At 46.1% G+C, this 17,516-nt stretch overlaps 2 protein-coding genes across 2 annotated transcripts in view; one reads left to right on the top strand and one right to left on the bottom strand.

Moving 5' to 3' along the window:
• Positions 1 to 968: 968 nt before the first annotated feature.
• Positions 969 to 16,804, bottom strand: LOC142582225 (uncharacterized). The gene is made up of 3 exons (XM_075691673.1): positions 16,372 to 16,804; positions 11,804 to 12,115; positions 969 to 1,101 (listed from the first exon to the last, which is right to left on the bottom strand). Exons 1-2 carry the CDS (start codon positions 16,511 to 16,513, stop codon positions 11,826 to 11,828), a joined length of 432 nt encoding a protein of 143 aa, XP_075547788.1. The 5' UTR covers positions 16,514 to 16,804; the 3' UTR covers positions 969 to 1,101; positions 11,804 to 11,825.
• The window catches only part of LOC142582224 (uncharacterized), a 135,919-nt gene continuing 134,923 nt past the window's right edge, over positions 16,521 to 17,516 (top strand). Inside the window, exon 1 of the mRNA XM_075691671.1 lies at positions 16,521 to 16,752. Coding sequence (XP_075547786.1) covers positions 16,521 to 16,752 — 232 coding nt within the window. The remainder of the gene's footprint in view (positions 16,753 to 17,516) is intronic.

Raw genomic sequence — 17,516 nt, 5'->3', positions numbered from 1 at the left:
GAATGCGATAAGGAGAAGCGAAGTTTCTTTGCTCCTTTGGGGAACACAGGGAGCAGGATGAGAAGGATTAGGAGGAGGAGGAGGAGGAGGAGGAGGAGGAGGAAATGAACAGAGAAGGCAGGGATGTTAACCAGAAATGCGTCTGGTTGGCTACCCTACTCTTACTTCTGGGGACAGGAAAGAGGAAAGACAAAGATGAGATAGAGAGAGGGAGGGGATGGGAGGAGGTGTTGCAGGCACGTATGTGGAAGGTCCTTTTGTTGCATATTTTCCAGGAGAGCGTCCATTTCATCTAGGAATTTCTGGCGCGACCATAAGAAAGTGTTCAATGCCTCCTGTCTCATCGCATGTAGTACAGTTCGTAGAATTGATATACCGTCTTAAATAACCATGCTGGTGTACCATAAAATCCTGTCCTTATCCCATGTAGAAGCGAGGCTTCCTCTCGAAGAAATATATTAGTTACGCGTGACATATATGGTGGAACCCAAAGTGATTTAGAATGTCAGTTTGTACATGATAAATGGTGTGGAAAGGAAACTTTTTTGATGGCACATTTTCGGGAGCAGACAAAAGACGTGGTAGGTGCACCGTGGGTTATTGTTCATCTCGTAGCCAAGTTCGAAATGAGCTGGTTTGAAAAGGTAAACATTGCTGCGGTATTTTGTTTGCTCTGAACACAGGCTGTATACATCCTTACAAGACTGTTAATGAAAACATCAAGGTAACTATGCAGAGGTGGTTTCTGATGAACCTATGCTGAACAAGACGACAGCCCTTGCTTTTGATACTTTCACCCCCACGGTCGATCACTTCAATGGTGAGATATGATGTGTATTCTAGAAATACAAGGACAAGTATTTTTATCTATGTAATTGTGCTGCTTATGCGCCAATGATTACAAAAATATACGTGAAATAACATCGTTTTTTATTTGTTTTTTGCTTTTTTAACATTTGATTTGGTTGCGATGAGTATCTTGAACGTCCACTTGATGGGCACCAGTCTCTTTCATAGCAATCTGGTTTACCTATGGCTGCCAACTCTTTCACAGGCTGAACAACCAATTGCCTCGAAATGTCAAGAAAGCGCTGATTATTCCTGTAACGAAGAAATACGTTATTCTAAGTGAAATTAATTTAAAATGTAAGCCATTTCTGCGCGTTTACCTTAATCCTGTGCTAGCTTGCCTACTACTCAATGCTTGATTTTATACATTGTAGGGATGCAGCTGTGTAAAGCGTAATATTTTGGCTAATTTACTACAAAAGACTATACTTACAGCATCAGGGCCTTTGAGCGCAGCATTAATTTGATTTACAGACAGCAGCAGCTTTTTTATAAACCTTTACTTTCAGCCACAGATTTTATCGTGAAACATCATTCATTGCTGTGACATTAAACCCGCTGCAAAAAGTCTAATATCAAGCAAATTGCATACTACGCTATGCTTTGATGATAATTATTTCAATGTTATTTTTCATGAACCTGTACTTAATTTTCATTTCGTTATAATTTTCACTTTTTATTTCACCTATATTTTTACCTTTCCCTTTTATCTTCATGAAACTGTACTGTATGGGAAGTGTCCGTTATTAGCCGTTTTGTAAGTGTGAATTGAATTTGAATTGAATTCTGGGGTTTTATACGTGCCAAAATCATGATGAATTATGAAGCACGCCGTAGTCGGTGACTATGGATCAATTCTGACTACCAGGGGATCTTTGACGTGTCCCAGTTGCACGGGATACGTGCATGTCTGCATTTCGCCGCCGTCGAAATGCGGCCGCCGCGGCCGGGAGTTGATGCCGCGACCTCGTGCTTAACAGCGCAACGCAATGGTCGCTAAGCCACCGCGGCGGGTGTTTTGTAAGTGTAATAGGGGGGTGAGAACAGTGATTTCTGATACCGAATCGAATACGAATCGAATATCAAATACTTTTTGAATAGTTTTCGAATAATGAACAGCCGTTATCATAATTAATATGCTACAATGTTCACATGCCAGTATTCTTCGAGTTTGCCACTTTCTGTGATTACATAATTCGTTATGAAGCGTTGTTTATTAAAAGCACAAATAGAGCATTAGGAGCAAACAACTAGTTTCTTCGCGAGCACAAGGCTCTTCGAAGAACGTGGCTGATCACTGCACAGCCTTTAAAGCATGGCTGTCCCAAGGGACGTATCCTGCTTCACTACGCGAGTTGACATGTTTTATGCCTGCGGGGGTGAAAATTTACCGGACTTTTGCTCCAATTTGTATGTTTATTTGGGCGCAGTTGGCATCCCGATATACCCTAAAAGTACTTGAAAAATATCCGCATTTGCGAATAGTGACTGTTCGATTCGAAGACCGAAACGAATAAGGCACTGATCGATTTTTTACTCGAAAGTTTCGAATAGTGCACACCCTTTAAGTGTAATGACACTTTGTCATCCCTTTGTAATTATTATCACTTTGCAAGTGTGATATCCCTTTGTTGTCCCTCATCTCGTTCTATGATGCGTCAGATGTGTTTTGCGCAACAAATGTGTATCTGTTGCGAACTACGGGTGCCTTGCCAGGCGCATAAAACGGCCTTTTGCTTCTGTTTCTTTTTTGTTTGTATGTATGCATGCAAGAAAGAAATAAGGATACTGCTACAACTTAATACTGACATGTAATGTTGGTACTGAGGCATTTCTACTAATAAATAATTGCATCTCGAGGTAGCTGTAATGACAAAAAAGAAAGAATGTAACCGACTGAAAGCGCGAGTTACTTTCTTTTTTCTTTTCTTTTTTTTTGCGAAATAATCCTGCACCATTGAAAGATTACAGAGATTACGGTAAGAACGTTAGCGATCTTGCTGCATTGGAGTAATTTACCTGCCAATATTAAAGTGCATCACTGCTGCCACTGTTGACGGGCTGATTTCCTTCGTGTGTCGGTGTGCCCGTGGCCACGCATGTGCATCAACTAAAGGATTATATAGACACAAAGGCAAAGCCAATCCGGCTGTTCGACTTTCTTTTCTTGGGGAAACATTACCGTGCATATTATTGTGGTTTTGTGTACCGCTAGCTAGTAAAGTGCACTCTCCTAATCACTTATTGCAATGTGAGGTTAACTCCTCGTGCTGACTCCAAGAGCGAGTTTCGTCCTCATTTTGCTTTTACGGTCGTCAGCAAGCGTGCATTTGGTACGGTACAGTGAATGCGCTGCTGTGTACGCTGCACAATGAGCTGCATCGTCACTGAAAACTGATTGATTGATTGGTATTAAAGGGCGAAAGCAACAGAGAGGTTATGCAAAGTTGTTGCAGGGGGAACCAGGTTAGTTTTCTCCCCTTGGAATAACTTAACCGGCACCGCATGCTAGGTGCACCCGTGCTTTCCTTTATTGTTATTCCCCTCGCATCGGCACGGGAGTGCCGCATCCGAAACATCGTGAAATTCACGAAGCATGCGAAAGTCGAAACAGGACATCGTGCCTAGCAGCAGAATGCCATAGCCACCAAGCGACCGGGGCGAATTCATTGAAGACTATATGAGCGTAGAAAGGCAGGGTTAAATCGATACCATTTTTTATCATAATTGAGATGCAGTGTAACAAACAAGTATGGCGCCCGGCGATATCAGGTCATATATATTTCCACAGGCATTCTCACTTTAGCCCGCAGCGAAGGGCCGACAGTTGTGCGGCAGATCCGACAGCTGCACTCTTGACGCCACGCCACGGTGAAAGCAAAACACGACGCCACTTGCACAGAACGCTATTTTTGGCTGTGAGTCGAGAGTTGATGTCGCTCGCAAGGCTGCCGCAAATGCTGCAATGACCGCGTTTCTCATATCTTGATGTTAACTTAGCGAAATTTACTGCGTTAAATTATTCCTTACCGTATTAAAGATACATTTTTTCCTCACTTTCGTCCAGCAGTTACGGTCACATACAACAAAAGAAAAATTGGCTAAGAGCAGACGAGATAACTTGTAGAACGCAGGTATAATGGCGCAGGCATATCTGGGCTCCGAATCGTTAACTGGCTCCAAGGCATGCCTTTCAGGAACAGCGTTGCGTCTGCGCAAGTGTTTCCATTGTCTTCCACCTATTCTAGTTATAATATCGTCCAGTTATAATATCGTCGTAGTGACTATAATGTTACAGACGACGTCACGAGTTATAACATTCGTTAAAACAGAAGAAACTAACTAATAGAAAGAAAGGACGTACTACATTTTCTAGTAAATACAATTTCACTCACACAAATGGTGTGCGAATATTACGAAAAGGCTCAGGGGTGGTGTAAAAATGGTGAACAATTAAAGACCAAATAGGATCCTTTTTTTAAATATACGATGTTTAGAAAATTGTGTCTTTAACTGGTGCCGGTGAGCTCTTTTCATATATAAATGCAAATAAATAAATAAATAAATAAATAAATAAATAAATAAATAAATAAATAAATAAATAAATAAATAAATTTTCAGCCATTTATTTATTTATTTACCGTTCCTATTGTAATGACGGAGATAGCGCGAACGTTAGTGCGGCCGCATTACTCCCGAAGTGAGGAAGACAAAGACCAAAGGGTCGGAGTCGCTGTTGTCCCTGGTTCCTGCTGGCCTCGACAGAGCGACCGTTTCGTTGACCTGCAGTGGTGTTTTGGCTGAGTATCGGGTGGTTTAAGGTGTCTCAATAACCGTATTTTCGTTCCTGGTTGATTGGCATTCCTTGCGTCAGCCGTCTTGAGCTGATGTCGACCAGTTCTCCTGGCCAGGCGCGATCCGCCTGGTCAGCATCCCTGCCACCTAATGAATTGCCCATAGATGTATTTTTTCGCAGTGGCGTCAGCACCATTCCTGTGGCGCTTGTGCCTACCAATGGAGGTTCCCTCAGGATCACGAACCCACAGGCTGCCGAGAAGGCACTTAAGGCCACGTCCAACCACTTCCAGACCGTCACTGATGTGCGAGCGTTCGGACGGGGAGGCATAGTGTGTCGTTCACCCGACCAGACCTGTGTAGAAGACCTCTTGAAATGCACTTCATTCGCTTCCACCTCGGTGAGTGCTTTCATTCCGCCTCACCTTGCGTGCACCAAGGGTCTTGTACGGGGCGTAGACTCCCGATTAAGTCCTACTGAAACCCTGGACAAGCTATCCGCAGCAGGCGTCATTGCCATCTACCGTTGCAATCGACTCGCAAATAACGAGAGGGTTCCGACAGAATCGGTTATTGCAACGTTTGTGGGCACATCATGTCCATCTGAAATAAAGGTGTGGCCTCTTGTGTTCCGTGTAGAGCTGCTTGCGTCACGTCCAATCCAGTGTAAGAATTGTTGGAGATTCGGGCACAGTGCAGGAGGATGTAAGACTAGCTTGCGTTGCCGCACCTGTGGCGATGGTCGTTCTTCAAGTGAATGCTCTACTCAATCTCAATAGTGCTGCCTCTGTGGGGGAGAACACCCAGCAGACTATTCGAACTGCTCAGCTCGCGCTCAAGAAATACAAATTCTTGAAATAATCCCGTCGTCGCTGCTCCCGAAGAGATGCAATTTCAGTTATCAAAGACAGGACCTTCGGATACTCAGGTGTTACAGCGCGCAACACTCCAAGCATGGATCTTAACCTCTCAGAAGCAATTGACTCTGCTGTGGAAAAAGCAATGGCTAAAGCTATGGATAAATTGATATCCAGTCTCTCTGATTGCTTAGCGCAAATCATTTCCAGTCACATCATGCAAATAATGCAGCCCACTAAGACACCAATGCAGTGCCCAGTATCTAACGCCACACCTCGAATGCCTAGCAACGAGGTAGAGACGCCTTCCACAGTTGCAGAACATTCCACAGACACCACTTCGCTAGTCCAAACACGCGAGGATGAGCCCTGTTATTCAGACACTGTTAGTGTCACAGACATGGAACTTGACACTCGAGCTCCCAAACGTATGGGGTCCCCAATTTCAAAAACTATGAAACCAAAATCAAAAAAGAGTCAACCAACTCCTGTGCTTACAGAAAGTATTCTAAAGGCGGCAGTTGCCGCTGCTGTGCGTTCAACACCATTGAACAGTTGAAAGTGCTGCAGTGGAACTGTCGTTCTATATTTTCAGCTTCAACAGATTTATCTTGCCTATCTATTCAATTCAATCCAGATATCTTCCTGCTTCAAGAAACGTGGCTTTCACCACCAAAAAATTTTCATTTAAAAGGTTTTCGGTCCTTCCGATTAGAGACTCGCGAGGTGGAGGATTAATGATACTTGTTTCCAGTAAAATTCGTCACAAGGCAAAAATTTCTTTTCAAATCATGGACTGCGACGGTGAAATTTTGGCCATAGATTTATGTCTCCCAGGATACCATCCATTTTCAATTATAAATGCTTATTTCCCCAGCGGTGTGCAAAGTACGCGTCAACTTGATAGGGCTGTGGCTGCCTGTAGAAAAGAAACTTTGTTTGTAGGGGATTTTGATTCGCATCACGTGTCGTGGGGGCTAAAATAGATTTGTGTGGTAAGCGACTATGGGAGTGGACTATTGATAGTCACCTTTCATGTCAGAACACAGGACAAGTAACGTTTGCTAGAGGACCCTTCCGTTCAGTGTTAGATTTGACATTTTGTAGCGCTGGCATCAAGGTTTCTGAAGCATAACTGCGAGTCGGCCTAGTTGGAACATATTCATATTTATACTTTTTGTGCGCAAACAAACAGGGACGAAGAATAGGAGCAACACAAGGACGCACAAAAAAGTATAAATACTTTTATACTTCTTGCGCACAAAAAGTATAAATATCAAGGTTTTGTCGTGGGTAGCGGTTGACTCAGCAACCAACAGTGATCGTCTTCCTGTGTCATTTGAAATCAATTGTCAAATAACATCTTTAGAATACCAGGCATGCACATTTATAGACCATACGAAATTTAAGACTTTCTTGCGTTCTGCCGTTTCGAAACTTGCCAATGCCAAGGATAAGGAAATCGCTTCAACCATTTGCTCAATTCTAGAGGATTCCCGGAAGCAAGCTGAATTTGTCATCCCTTCGACTAAAGGCACCGCTTGTCGTAGGTGGAATAATGAGTGTACGCGGGACTATAGAAAAAAGAAAGGCCGCTTGGAAAATGCTTCTGCATAATCAGTGCCCGACAAATCGGAAAAAATTATCAGTTTTATGCTGGTCTATTTAAGCGTACTGTTAATCGAGCCAAAGAGGAATACGATATTAGACATTACGATTATCTATCTAATTCAAAAAATAAGCGTGCTTTATTTGCATTATTTCGTGCTAGGAAGGTGCTACCAACACTCTTAACATTAGATTCAATTGTTTTGACCTAGCTGGAACTGAGCGCCTCCCTAGAAGAGATTGCCGAAGGCTTAGAAAATCGATTTACGGCCAGGCTTCCGGCTATTCATTCTACATTAGATTCTTGGGATGGCTTTACTCCAATTTCCTTAGCTGAACTAAATAAGACTGCACTATGTTTACCGAATTCAGCCCCTGGCCCTGATGGCGTCACAAATGCAATGTTAAAAATATTGTTACATGAATCGCCTAACGTTCTTTTAGACCTGGTGAATTATTCAATTAAATATGCTTGGATTCCGTGGCACTGGAAGCTCGCCAAAGTAATATTGATGCTTAAGAAACAAGAAGGAAGGTATGTATTGGAGAACATTAGGCCCATTGCGCTTACATCAAACGTAGTAAAATTCATTGAGAGGCTTCTTCACCATCGCATCATGAAATTTATTAATGATAATTCCATTCTTAGTCCCTGTAAGATTGGTTTCAGGGCCGGCTGCTCCATCTGGCATGCCCACGTCGACTTAGAAAGCCGAATACAACTCGCTCGACGTCATAAGCAATACGCTGCCTTAGTGACGCTCGATATCGCTAAAGCATACGACACTGTGGAGCACACTGTATTGATCAATCGGTTAACTTCCTGTGGTGTTCCTGGGCGTGGATTCAGTCATTCTTAGGTGAAAGAGAATTCTATTGCTACGAAAGCGTCGTTTCTTCTTCTAAACACAAACAAACGAGAGGCGTACCGCAAGGCTCAGTTCTTTCCTCAGTTCTTTCCCCGGTGCTTTTTAATATTCTCATGAGCACACTACCTTGTCATCAAGAAATAACTACTTATGTTTATGCAGACGATATTGCGTTTTTTGCATCTGCAAACGACATCCACACGCGATACCAACGACTGAAAACTTACCTTTATGATCTGGAGAGGTGGTTAGATGCTAATGACTTTATACTCAATGCCAGCAAATGTGCTGTTCTCGTTTTTCCGATACGTGACATAGTGCACATTTCATTGTCTTACCACCTTCAAGACATACCACAGGTGGAATCTGTTAAATACCTCGGAATTATTTATAACGCCTCTCTCAACTGGCGCTCAGACATAGATCATGTGACTGGGAAAGGTACCCGTGCAATTGGCATATTGCGTAGGCTGAGCAGTCGTCGAGTAGGATTGAGAAGAGATACACTACTAATGATATATCGTATGTACGTTCGCAGTGTATTAGAATTTGGTTGCGTGCTCTTCTCTGGAGCTACAGCCTACATGTCCCGTCCTCTAATCCTCTTAGAAAGAGAAGCCTTACGTCTGTGTTTAGGTCTTCCTAAATTTGTTGCAAATTCTATTCTTTATCTAGAATCCCGTGTTCCGCCACTTTCGTGCAGGCTCCGGCTTTTGACGGTGCAGACGTTCTTAAGGATTTATGAATCACCAGTGCGTCATCCCCAAATAATCTTTATTTCACAACCTGCATTGATTTTCGGTGTCATCTGGCCGCGACTACATAATCCGCAAATTATATTCGTGCAAAAATTACTTGACTCTTTGGGCGTGCGCATATGCGATGTACTTCCTATTACCGACAGAGCTGTTGCCACGGATATTCAATTCGATGACATCTTTCCTAATAATGCAAAATTACTTCCACACCGTATTCTAGACGGTATATTACAAGATCACCTGAAAAACCTTCAAACAAACGTTGTAATTACTACAGATGCTTCACAATGTGAAGAAAAGTCAGGTGGAGGAATATTTTCCCCGATTCTCGATTGGACATTTTCTCTTCGGCTGCCAGATTTCATACCGATCTTTTTAGCCGAATTCATGGCCGTGGTGCTGGCATTACGCAAATTAGGACCATCAATTACGTCAGCCGTGATAGCCACTGATTCGTTATAATGTTTCTAGTAATTCTCGCGTGACGAGGACATTTCAATCATTGGTACCTGGTTACTTGAGAAGCCTGCGTTTGATTTGGGTGCCTGGCCATAAAGGACTAATCATTAATGAAATTGCAGACTCTCTAGCCAAGGCATCGATAAGTGGTCCGATTCTCTCTTGCTGCCCTTTGACTGCTTATGTTACTGCTGCTAGATTTCACAGGAGTATCATTATACAGTCAGTATCAGGCTCCGCAATTACTAACTCTGTGGATTACGGACATCTCCTACACCCTTGGAACAGAGATTTTTGCCGAACACGGAAAATTGAAGTGTCCATCACGAAGCTGCGCTGCCGTATACCTGCATTGAACTTCTACCTCCACAGGTCTGGTCTGGTCCCCTCACCATTATGCTCATTCTGTGGCGAAGCGGAGACAACCGACCATTTCTTGTTGTCTTGCAGACGTTTTTCTATTATAAGAAAACGACTACTCGAAATCCCGCTTCGCTCTATTGGTCTAACTTTTTCAGTGCCTGTGATCCTATCTTCTGGAGCCTCCATTGTTGGGTTCAGCCACAGAAATGTTTGCTTGGCGATCCAAAATTACCTCATTGAAACCAATCGATTTCCATGTTAGATTGATCGTTCTCCCTCCCAACCATAGCTTTCTTTTATTTCTTATCTATTATTAATTATTATTGTTATTATTATTATTATTATTATTATTATTATTATTATTATTATTATTATTATTATTATTTTACACCCGGTTTTCATCTGATTATTTCCTTTTTTCTCCAAACACAAAACGTTTACTTTTAAACTCACACGCTCAAATTGTTAACTAGCTTGTTATCATTATTATTTTTATGCACCTAATTAAACCACCCGATTCTTGGCCAATCCCCCACTGTGGGTATGTGCCACGGCCACTCAGGACGACAACAACAACAACAACAACAAAAACAACAACAACAACAACAACAACAACAACAACAACAACAACAACAACAACAACAACAACAACAACAACAACAACAACAACAACAACGCCGCTTCTGCTCGCGCTGTCGTTTGGCTGGAACCGCTCGACTGCTCTCTGCGCTAGACTCGCTAACCGCTAACCGTCAATAAACCTCGTAGCATTTGTTGGAAGTGCGGGGCACCCTAACGCCTCGCCCTGGAACTCTGCCCACTGCTACCGCCAAGACCATGCCAGATGACGCCGGTGAGCGACCCACTTCAACAGGACCAGTCAGCTGCGGTGCCGTTCGTCAACGAGACTCAGCTATGTTCAGTGGCGCCACTGATAGTGACGTCGACAACTGACTTTCGTCGTACGAATGGGTGTGCAACCACAACAAATGGGACGATCCGGCAAAGCTCACCAAGGTTATTTTTTATCTTGTGGATGTCACCAACCTCTATTTCCGATACCACGAGGCCACTATTGTGACATGGAATGACTAACACTGCTTTCGTGGAGGCAATTTGGCCGTCTGGCCATGCGAAAGCTTCGCGCCGGACAACGCCTCCACCAACGAGCACGACAGCCGGGCGAGAATTTCAGTAGTTAGATCGTTAGATACGTCAGCGGTTAGCCAGGTTTCGGTAAGTATCGACAAGTTACATCCAGATGATAAGACCAGATTAGATACAACGTCACGTTTGGAAAGGAAGCTACGTATGTTAGAATATATTGCTGAAACAGTACTGTTAGGGCGGGTTGTCGTTATCCAATGGTGTGTTGGATGACGGTGATGCAGCGATTGGTATTGGATTTCTTTTACACATTTTGTAGTTTCGTCGTACACGTACTTAGCAGATCCTGTAAACAGAGTTTTGTAACGTAATGAAAATGCAGCTGACTTGGTCCTCGCAAAAGCCAAAAGATGTTTCCGGGCATTTTGCACAGTACGGGAGTAGTCTTCGCGAATGCTATAGTTAGTCTCTTTCAACTTGCGGCCGCTAGACAGAACTTTTTCTTTTGTTTTATAAGAAAGGAATTTCACGATTATAGGACTGTTGCGGTTATCAGAATGGCGGCCGAGACCATGCGCACGTTCAATCTCCTCAGGATTCACGGTCACGTTTAATTGGTCTGCGCAAAGCCGAATGATTTTTTCCTCTGCCTGAGCGGCGGATTCAGACGCCCTTGGGTCGGGGATACCGAAGAAAATAAGGTTCTTGCGGCGGGCTCGGTTTTCTGCGTCATCGATGCGCGCTTCTATATCGGAGATTACCCGTGTCGTCATGGCCGCAGAAGTCTAAAAGTTTCAACCTGCCGCTGCAGGTCCTCATTGTGTTTACAGTGGCTCTCGACGGCATGCATTCTTCTGTTTAGTTCGGAAATCGAATTGATAGTCTCGACTAGTTCGCTTTTTAAACCTTTAATCTCGTTAATTAACTGCGATTGCCCAGCGGACAGCTTCTTTAGTTCAGTTAGTAAAGCGTTAGAGTCAGGACCGGGGTTAGTTTCTATGTCACCCGACAGTAGCAGCAAAGAGCGCGAGACATGAATACAATTCATAGCGATGGCAAACAGACACTGGGGGCTCGGCAGCAGTACCAAAACATAGTCGCTTGATTTCTTCGCGTAAAGACGATAACACTGACTAACCTGCATATTAAACAGCAGCAGTTTAGTGGACTGTATCATGGCACAGCCACCGAGCCCACAGGTTGGCGCGTAAAGGCGTTGGTCTTTTATAGGTGATCTGCCAGATGTTGCTGACGCAGGCAGCTCCCTGGTGGCAGGGCTGATCACGCTCGTCACAGGCGGCGCTAGTAGAAGCGTAGGAGGGGCTAGCGTGACTTAGCGATAGACAGCAGGGGCACGGCCAAGGCACGGTTCCAGGCAGTTTGAAGTTGCGTGTGGGACAGCCGAGATGGTAGCGGGCAGAGCTGCGCCGATCAGTGCGATGATGAGCACCTGCATATTAAACAGCAGCAGTTTAGCGGACTGTATCGTGGCACAGCCACCGAGCCCACGGTGGCTGTGCATGTGCAAAAACGCATGTGCTCTGGCTGGCTCTGGCAGCCCGCGGATAGGAGAACAAGAAAACTGAAGAGGCTCAACGTGGTGCTCACCATTAAAAGCCAAAGTAAAAAAAATAGAAGAACGTAGTTGTCTTTGCTGGCATTAGTGCCTTGACATGGTTTCCTTGGCGCAGGTGAAAAAAAGATGACGGCACAAATGAACCACCGCGCAACGCTTCGTCTCATCGGACCGCGCTGTGTGCTTTGTCAACTTGTCTGATAGTGTGTTGATTTGGCTTGTGTCGTTGTATGGTACAGTGTACGACTTTAGAAAAGTGAATTCACCTCTGGCGTCAAGTGTTTATAACAGCATTAAACCCACAAAACTCCGGAATTAAAATCTAAAGCACGACTTTGGAAATGTCAGTGCACCTTTCGCATCAAAAGATTGCGAGAACTTTATGCCCATAAAGTTTCAGAATTGAAATCCAAGCGCTTCCTAGATACCACGACCGCCGCGAGATGCGGCGACCAGCCCGCTCGCCATCAAAACGCCTTTGAGACTTTGTGCTCGGATGGAGCTCCTTGCGTTAGGATATGCGACTCCCGTGCATGGGCGTTGCCGCGAAATCCAGCGCGAGTTTGCAATATTCGTGCTAAAATGTCTTTTCGAGCGTGAAAAGGACATTCTAGACAAAATCGAGCATGATTCCGGCGCCGGGGGTTGTTTTGGTCGGCGGCGCATGACAGCACGAAAAAATTTCGGGGGGGGGGGGGCTTATGGGGCTTCAGCCTGGCTACGCCCCTAATATATATATATATATATATATATATAAGCAAGAAGAAAGGGGTTAACCGAGGGGACCGATTTTTATTAGTCATATCATAAGAAGCCAACAAACACTGACACTAAGGACAACATAGGGGAAATTACTTGTGCTTAATAAATGAAATAAAGAAACGACAAATTAATGCAAATTAAAGTGGATGAAAAAACGACTTGCCGCAGGTGGGAACCGAACCCACCTCAATTATCAATTGTTAGAGCATTGCACGCGAAATGCGAAGGTTGTGGGTTCGGTTTCAACCTGCGGCAAGTTGTTTTTTCATCCACTTTGATTTCCATTAATTTATTGTTTTTTTATTTCATTTATTAAGCACAAGTAATTTCCCCTATGTTGTCCTTGGTGTCAGTGTTTGTTATGTGCTTATATATATATAGCTGTCAGCTTGCATTTAATTCACTTCCTCCGCCTTGTACGCATGCCTATACTTGCCGATTTCGTTGTCTGCCATAAAGGGCTTCCTTGCAGCCTTCTCACCTCCGGCGTATTTCGCAACATGAATGCCCGTATACCACACGTTTGCGCTTGAGTGCAAGTTGGGCGCTTGTAAACAAGGGGACGAACACTGTGACATGGAGAGAAGCCAGAAGAAGTGGTTGCTCTCCGCTTCTTCCTATTGCATCTCGAATAGCTGATAGAACGACCGACTGGCGCAGAACGAGTGCGTTTGAGCGACAGCGCTTTTAAGCCACAGGGGCAGGGAACGAACACGCATTTGTAATAAAAGCGACGGCCAGGCCCAACCGACACAGCAGCGTGGCTTCGTATGGCGAGGGTTCGGGCAGCAATTGAAGTAGCTAAAAGCGATCGAGTCAGTGCAACGGATTAAGTAAATCAGTGCGAGGACCCTGGCTTTGGGCGTTATTTATGCGCAAGACCACAAGAGTGCCGCTCTAATTTCTAAATATAAATGGGATTCGAATTGAGACCTGACGTGTGTATTCGCACGTTGTCGGATTTACCCGGTGTCAATGTTCCTTCTCGGCCTTCCACCGGTGCAATGTAGCAAGCCGGGTATACTACTGGTTAACTTCCTCGCCCTTTCATCCTTGTTCCCCTCTTTCAGCTTTTTCGCTGTCCGCAGATAAGAATGATAACCTGCACGAGGAAGAAAAGTAACTGTGAGACTCTTCACGCTTAGGCATGAACAAAATTTAATGGCGGGAGTCCTGGCTTTTCTATAGCGACGAGACAACAAACGTCTTGTTGAGAAAAGCGCCTGATGCTCCCGGAGAACAAACTACACCAGTGTCACCACAGTAACTCCAGAAACTTGTGGACAACGCTAGGAGGCTCGTCCGCATTTTCTAGAAGCCATTCGCTTATACTGACTTAAACCACAATTGACGCGCCCTGTCTGCAGTGTCACACTTGGAAACAGAACATACGAGACATTTCAATAAAACTTCGGCTGGTGCCATCTGGTACATAGTACTTTTAACGTGAAAAATTCAGCGCAAGCACACAGAACAATCACAAAGAAGAGACGAGACAAGAATTGGCGTTGTATGCAGATGCCAGTGCATCCTTTGCCAGTTGCCGTGCTGACTCAGCACTATTCATTTCCCCCTCCCGCCTCTTCTGTCATTTATTTTTCTCGGCGCACAATTTGCTCGGACATGTCGAAACGGCGTTTCATCAAATGTGTCCAACTTGGCTTGCCGTCCACAAAGACACGAGTCCTACTGAACGGCGGCCATTGTTGAGCGGCGAAAGAGGCTCAAGAAGGCATCTTCGTACATCGGTCTTCCTCGAGGTTTAAATTCTACGCTCGGGTGAGATGGCATTCTGTGCTAGCAAGATAAAACAGCGCACCTTTAGGGAATTTACAACCGTGGCAAGCTATTCGAGGGCGAAGTTCACAATCTCGCACGTATTATCCGAACCCTAGCTTACTCGCCTGGCGAAACGTTGGCTCCGGCGACGTCAGTCGTCCGACCTCCACTGTTGGCCGCACGTGTTATGCGCGTTATGTGTGCTTTGTGTTTTCGGTCCTGTTTTCGGCGAACTGTCGAGGCGTCTATTTCACGACGAGCAACTCCCATGCGTGCGGCTGAAAAGCGTCCACAGCTAAATAGGGACAGTGGGACGTGCTCCTTGCGGCTGCACGTTACAGCGACAACCTGGCGCAACGCATTTAATCTGTGTCGGAAATCGCCGAAAGATCCTCCTACATGGCTGCCTCTTGGGATTTGTGCCGGACTGACCGACGCCTTGCCTGTCGTTTCGATCGCTATCGTGTATGACAGTCCATCGCGCGCCAGATAATGAGATAGAGAAAAAGAAGTGATAAGGAAAAGACAGGAAGGCTTAGCCAGATTGGATATACCCAGCACTGAGGAAGGTGAAGAAATGACTGAAAGATGAGTAGAAGGAGAGAAGAAGGGATTTGGTATTTTCCGTAGGTTGCCACGCTCCAGGGGATATTGGTGACACATGAGATGGCACGTTCACGCGCCGTGCACGCTCACAGAGCGTACAGTAGCGCGCACAGTTGCAGTTAGCTATGGGGTGCCTAGTCGAGGCCACTGTTCCGGAAGAAGACCAAGAGAGACTTCGTTGAGTGCGAAGGGAAGAGAGCGCTGCTTACAAAGTCCAAGTACGTGGTTCAGCTGAAGGCGCCTACCACGTAAATTCAAGGCGCATTTCAGGGTAGCTTTCGAGATCACAATCCGCATGTGGACGCGTTTAACGTGGTTCCGATCATAGCGCAAGTTGCGCACATTACACAGTGATGATTGCATTCAACTGCGATGTGAAAGAGAACAATCTAATTCGTATATTGGACGGAAAATTATATCCGCCGGCTGTATAGCTTCCGGAAACGTTGCACGGTTTTAGAGAGACGACAGTTGCCAGCGTTTTCCTCCGCGCTTAGACAATAGCACCGCATAGGCCAGTAGACAGACGGGCTATGGGTTTGCGGAAGAATTCTCTCCCAGCATCCGCGGATGGGGAAGGGAGAGTGTGCACTATGAGGCAAGGGGTCGCACAGCTGCATGCGCACGACCCACAGAGGCGGCGCCGGCGGCGCACATGTGTTGTTGCACGCCGGTCGCCGCAGCAGCACCCCTGCGGCGATCGCCGGCACAGTTGCCCCGCGCAACACTGCGAGCGAACGCACTGCTCCTCTGGCGACTGCCTCTGCTGCACCTCGGGCAAGGAACGAGCGGTGTCTCTCGATGGGCACAGCTGTCACGGAAGCTCGTTTCCGTCGCAGAGCACACGGTAATCGCTGCGAGCGACCGGAGACAGCCGAGTTGCACTGGCAGCGGCGAACAAATGTGGAACAAGTATTCGTGGTATATATCGTCCCCCACATAGGCGAGCCATCGGTTCGCCGTCGATTAACTTGGAAGCCCACCTGCAGGACTTCGGCAGCGGGAGCAGCGAGACCAGAGCGGCGTTAGCAACACTGGCTGGCAGCACTCCGAGACACTTGGCATTTCGAAGAACAGTGGGTCACCGGGTGCACGCTCGGGCCAAAGCTGGAGCTCGGACACCATTTTTCCGATGTCGACTGCCAGTGGTCGCAGAAATTCGGGATCTTTTCTTGGAGCGCTGCGAGTGCATGCCGCGCCCGCGGGTGGGACGTGCCGTGTCGCGATGGCCAAGGCTTCGCCGGCGTCGACGAGGCTCGACGATTCCCTCGAGCAGGATCCGCGGTGCCTGCGCCGACGAAGCCGCTGCTGCAGCTCTTGGCCGACGGGCAGCGTGACGCACGAGAGTCGCCGCTCCGCTACCGGTGAGCTGCCTCGAGACGGTGCTCGGCATATCGTTTGCGCACGCCGGCATCTCTCCTACTAAGTTTACGAGCCCAAAGATTCAAGGTGGGGTTTCGCGGCCACATTTCTGCGGCAACAAGACTCGTCTCGCGCGTGTCTCGCCCGCCTCTCCCCCTCCTGCGAAGGTCGGGCAGTTTGCTTGGCCACATGCGCGACGGCCGGCTCGCTCTTCGTCCTCAAGGCTACTTCATTTGGTCTTCCCTGAAGCGTGCGTACACGGAATCACAAGTAAACAAAGCGGGAACACTCCTTTTGTGATCATGCGATATAGCGCTGCGGTGGCTCACAGACTGACAGTGCCTTGGCATTCCGCTATGGAGCGAGTAGGTTTCAGTCATTTTTATTTTTGTTAATCTTTCAATCCGCTGTATAGTTATTACCGGCCGAACTTTTCAACCCAACAGCAATTTCAGCTTCAGGTAAACAAGGACCGCCATTATAAGTCTTTCATTCTCTAGAGATTTCGCAAGGTTTAATCGCGCCGTGCATGCTACGTGACACGTTACTCGGATAAATGAAATACGTAATTATTCTGCAGCTGCGTGGCCCCGTTGCGACCGCTCACAGGTGGCTGCAGAGTACGTAGACACCCCGCGCTGCTTTGTAAAGATGAGGGACTGAAGCGCGTCCATACGATTTTCTTAAATGTGGCTGTGATTAATGTTACGTGTGTGAGCGCTTGGCTCCGAGCCATCCCGATCACTGCCGATGTTCGCGTTACATT

Source organism: Dermacentor variabilis, chromosome 5 (genome assembly GCF_050947875.1).
Source record: "Dermacentor variabilis isolate Ectoservices chromosome 5, ASM5094787v1, whole genome shotgun sequence".
Taxonomy (NCBI): Eukaryota; Metazoa; Arthropoda; class Arachnida; order Ixodida; family Ixodidae; genus Dermacentor; species Dermacentor variabilis.
The sequence above is the reverse complement of the archived record's forward strand: the minus strand, read 5'-3'. Positions and strand labels throughout refer to the sequence as shown.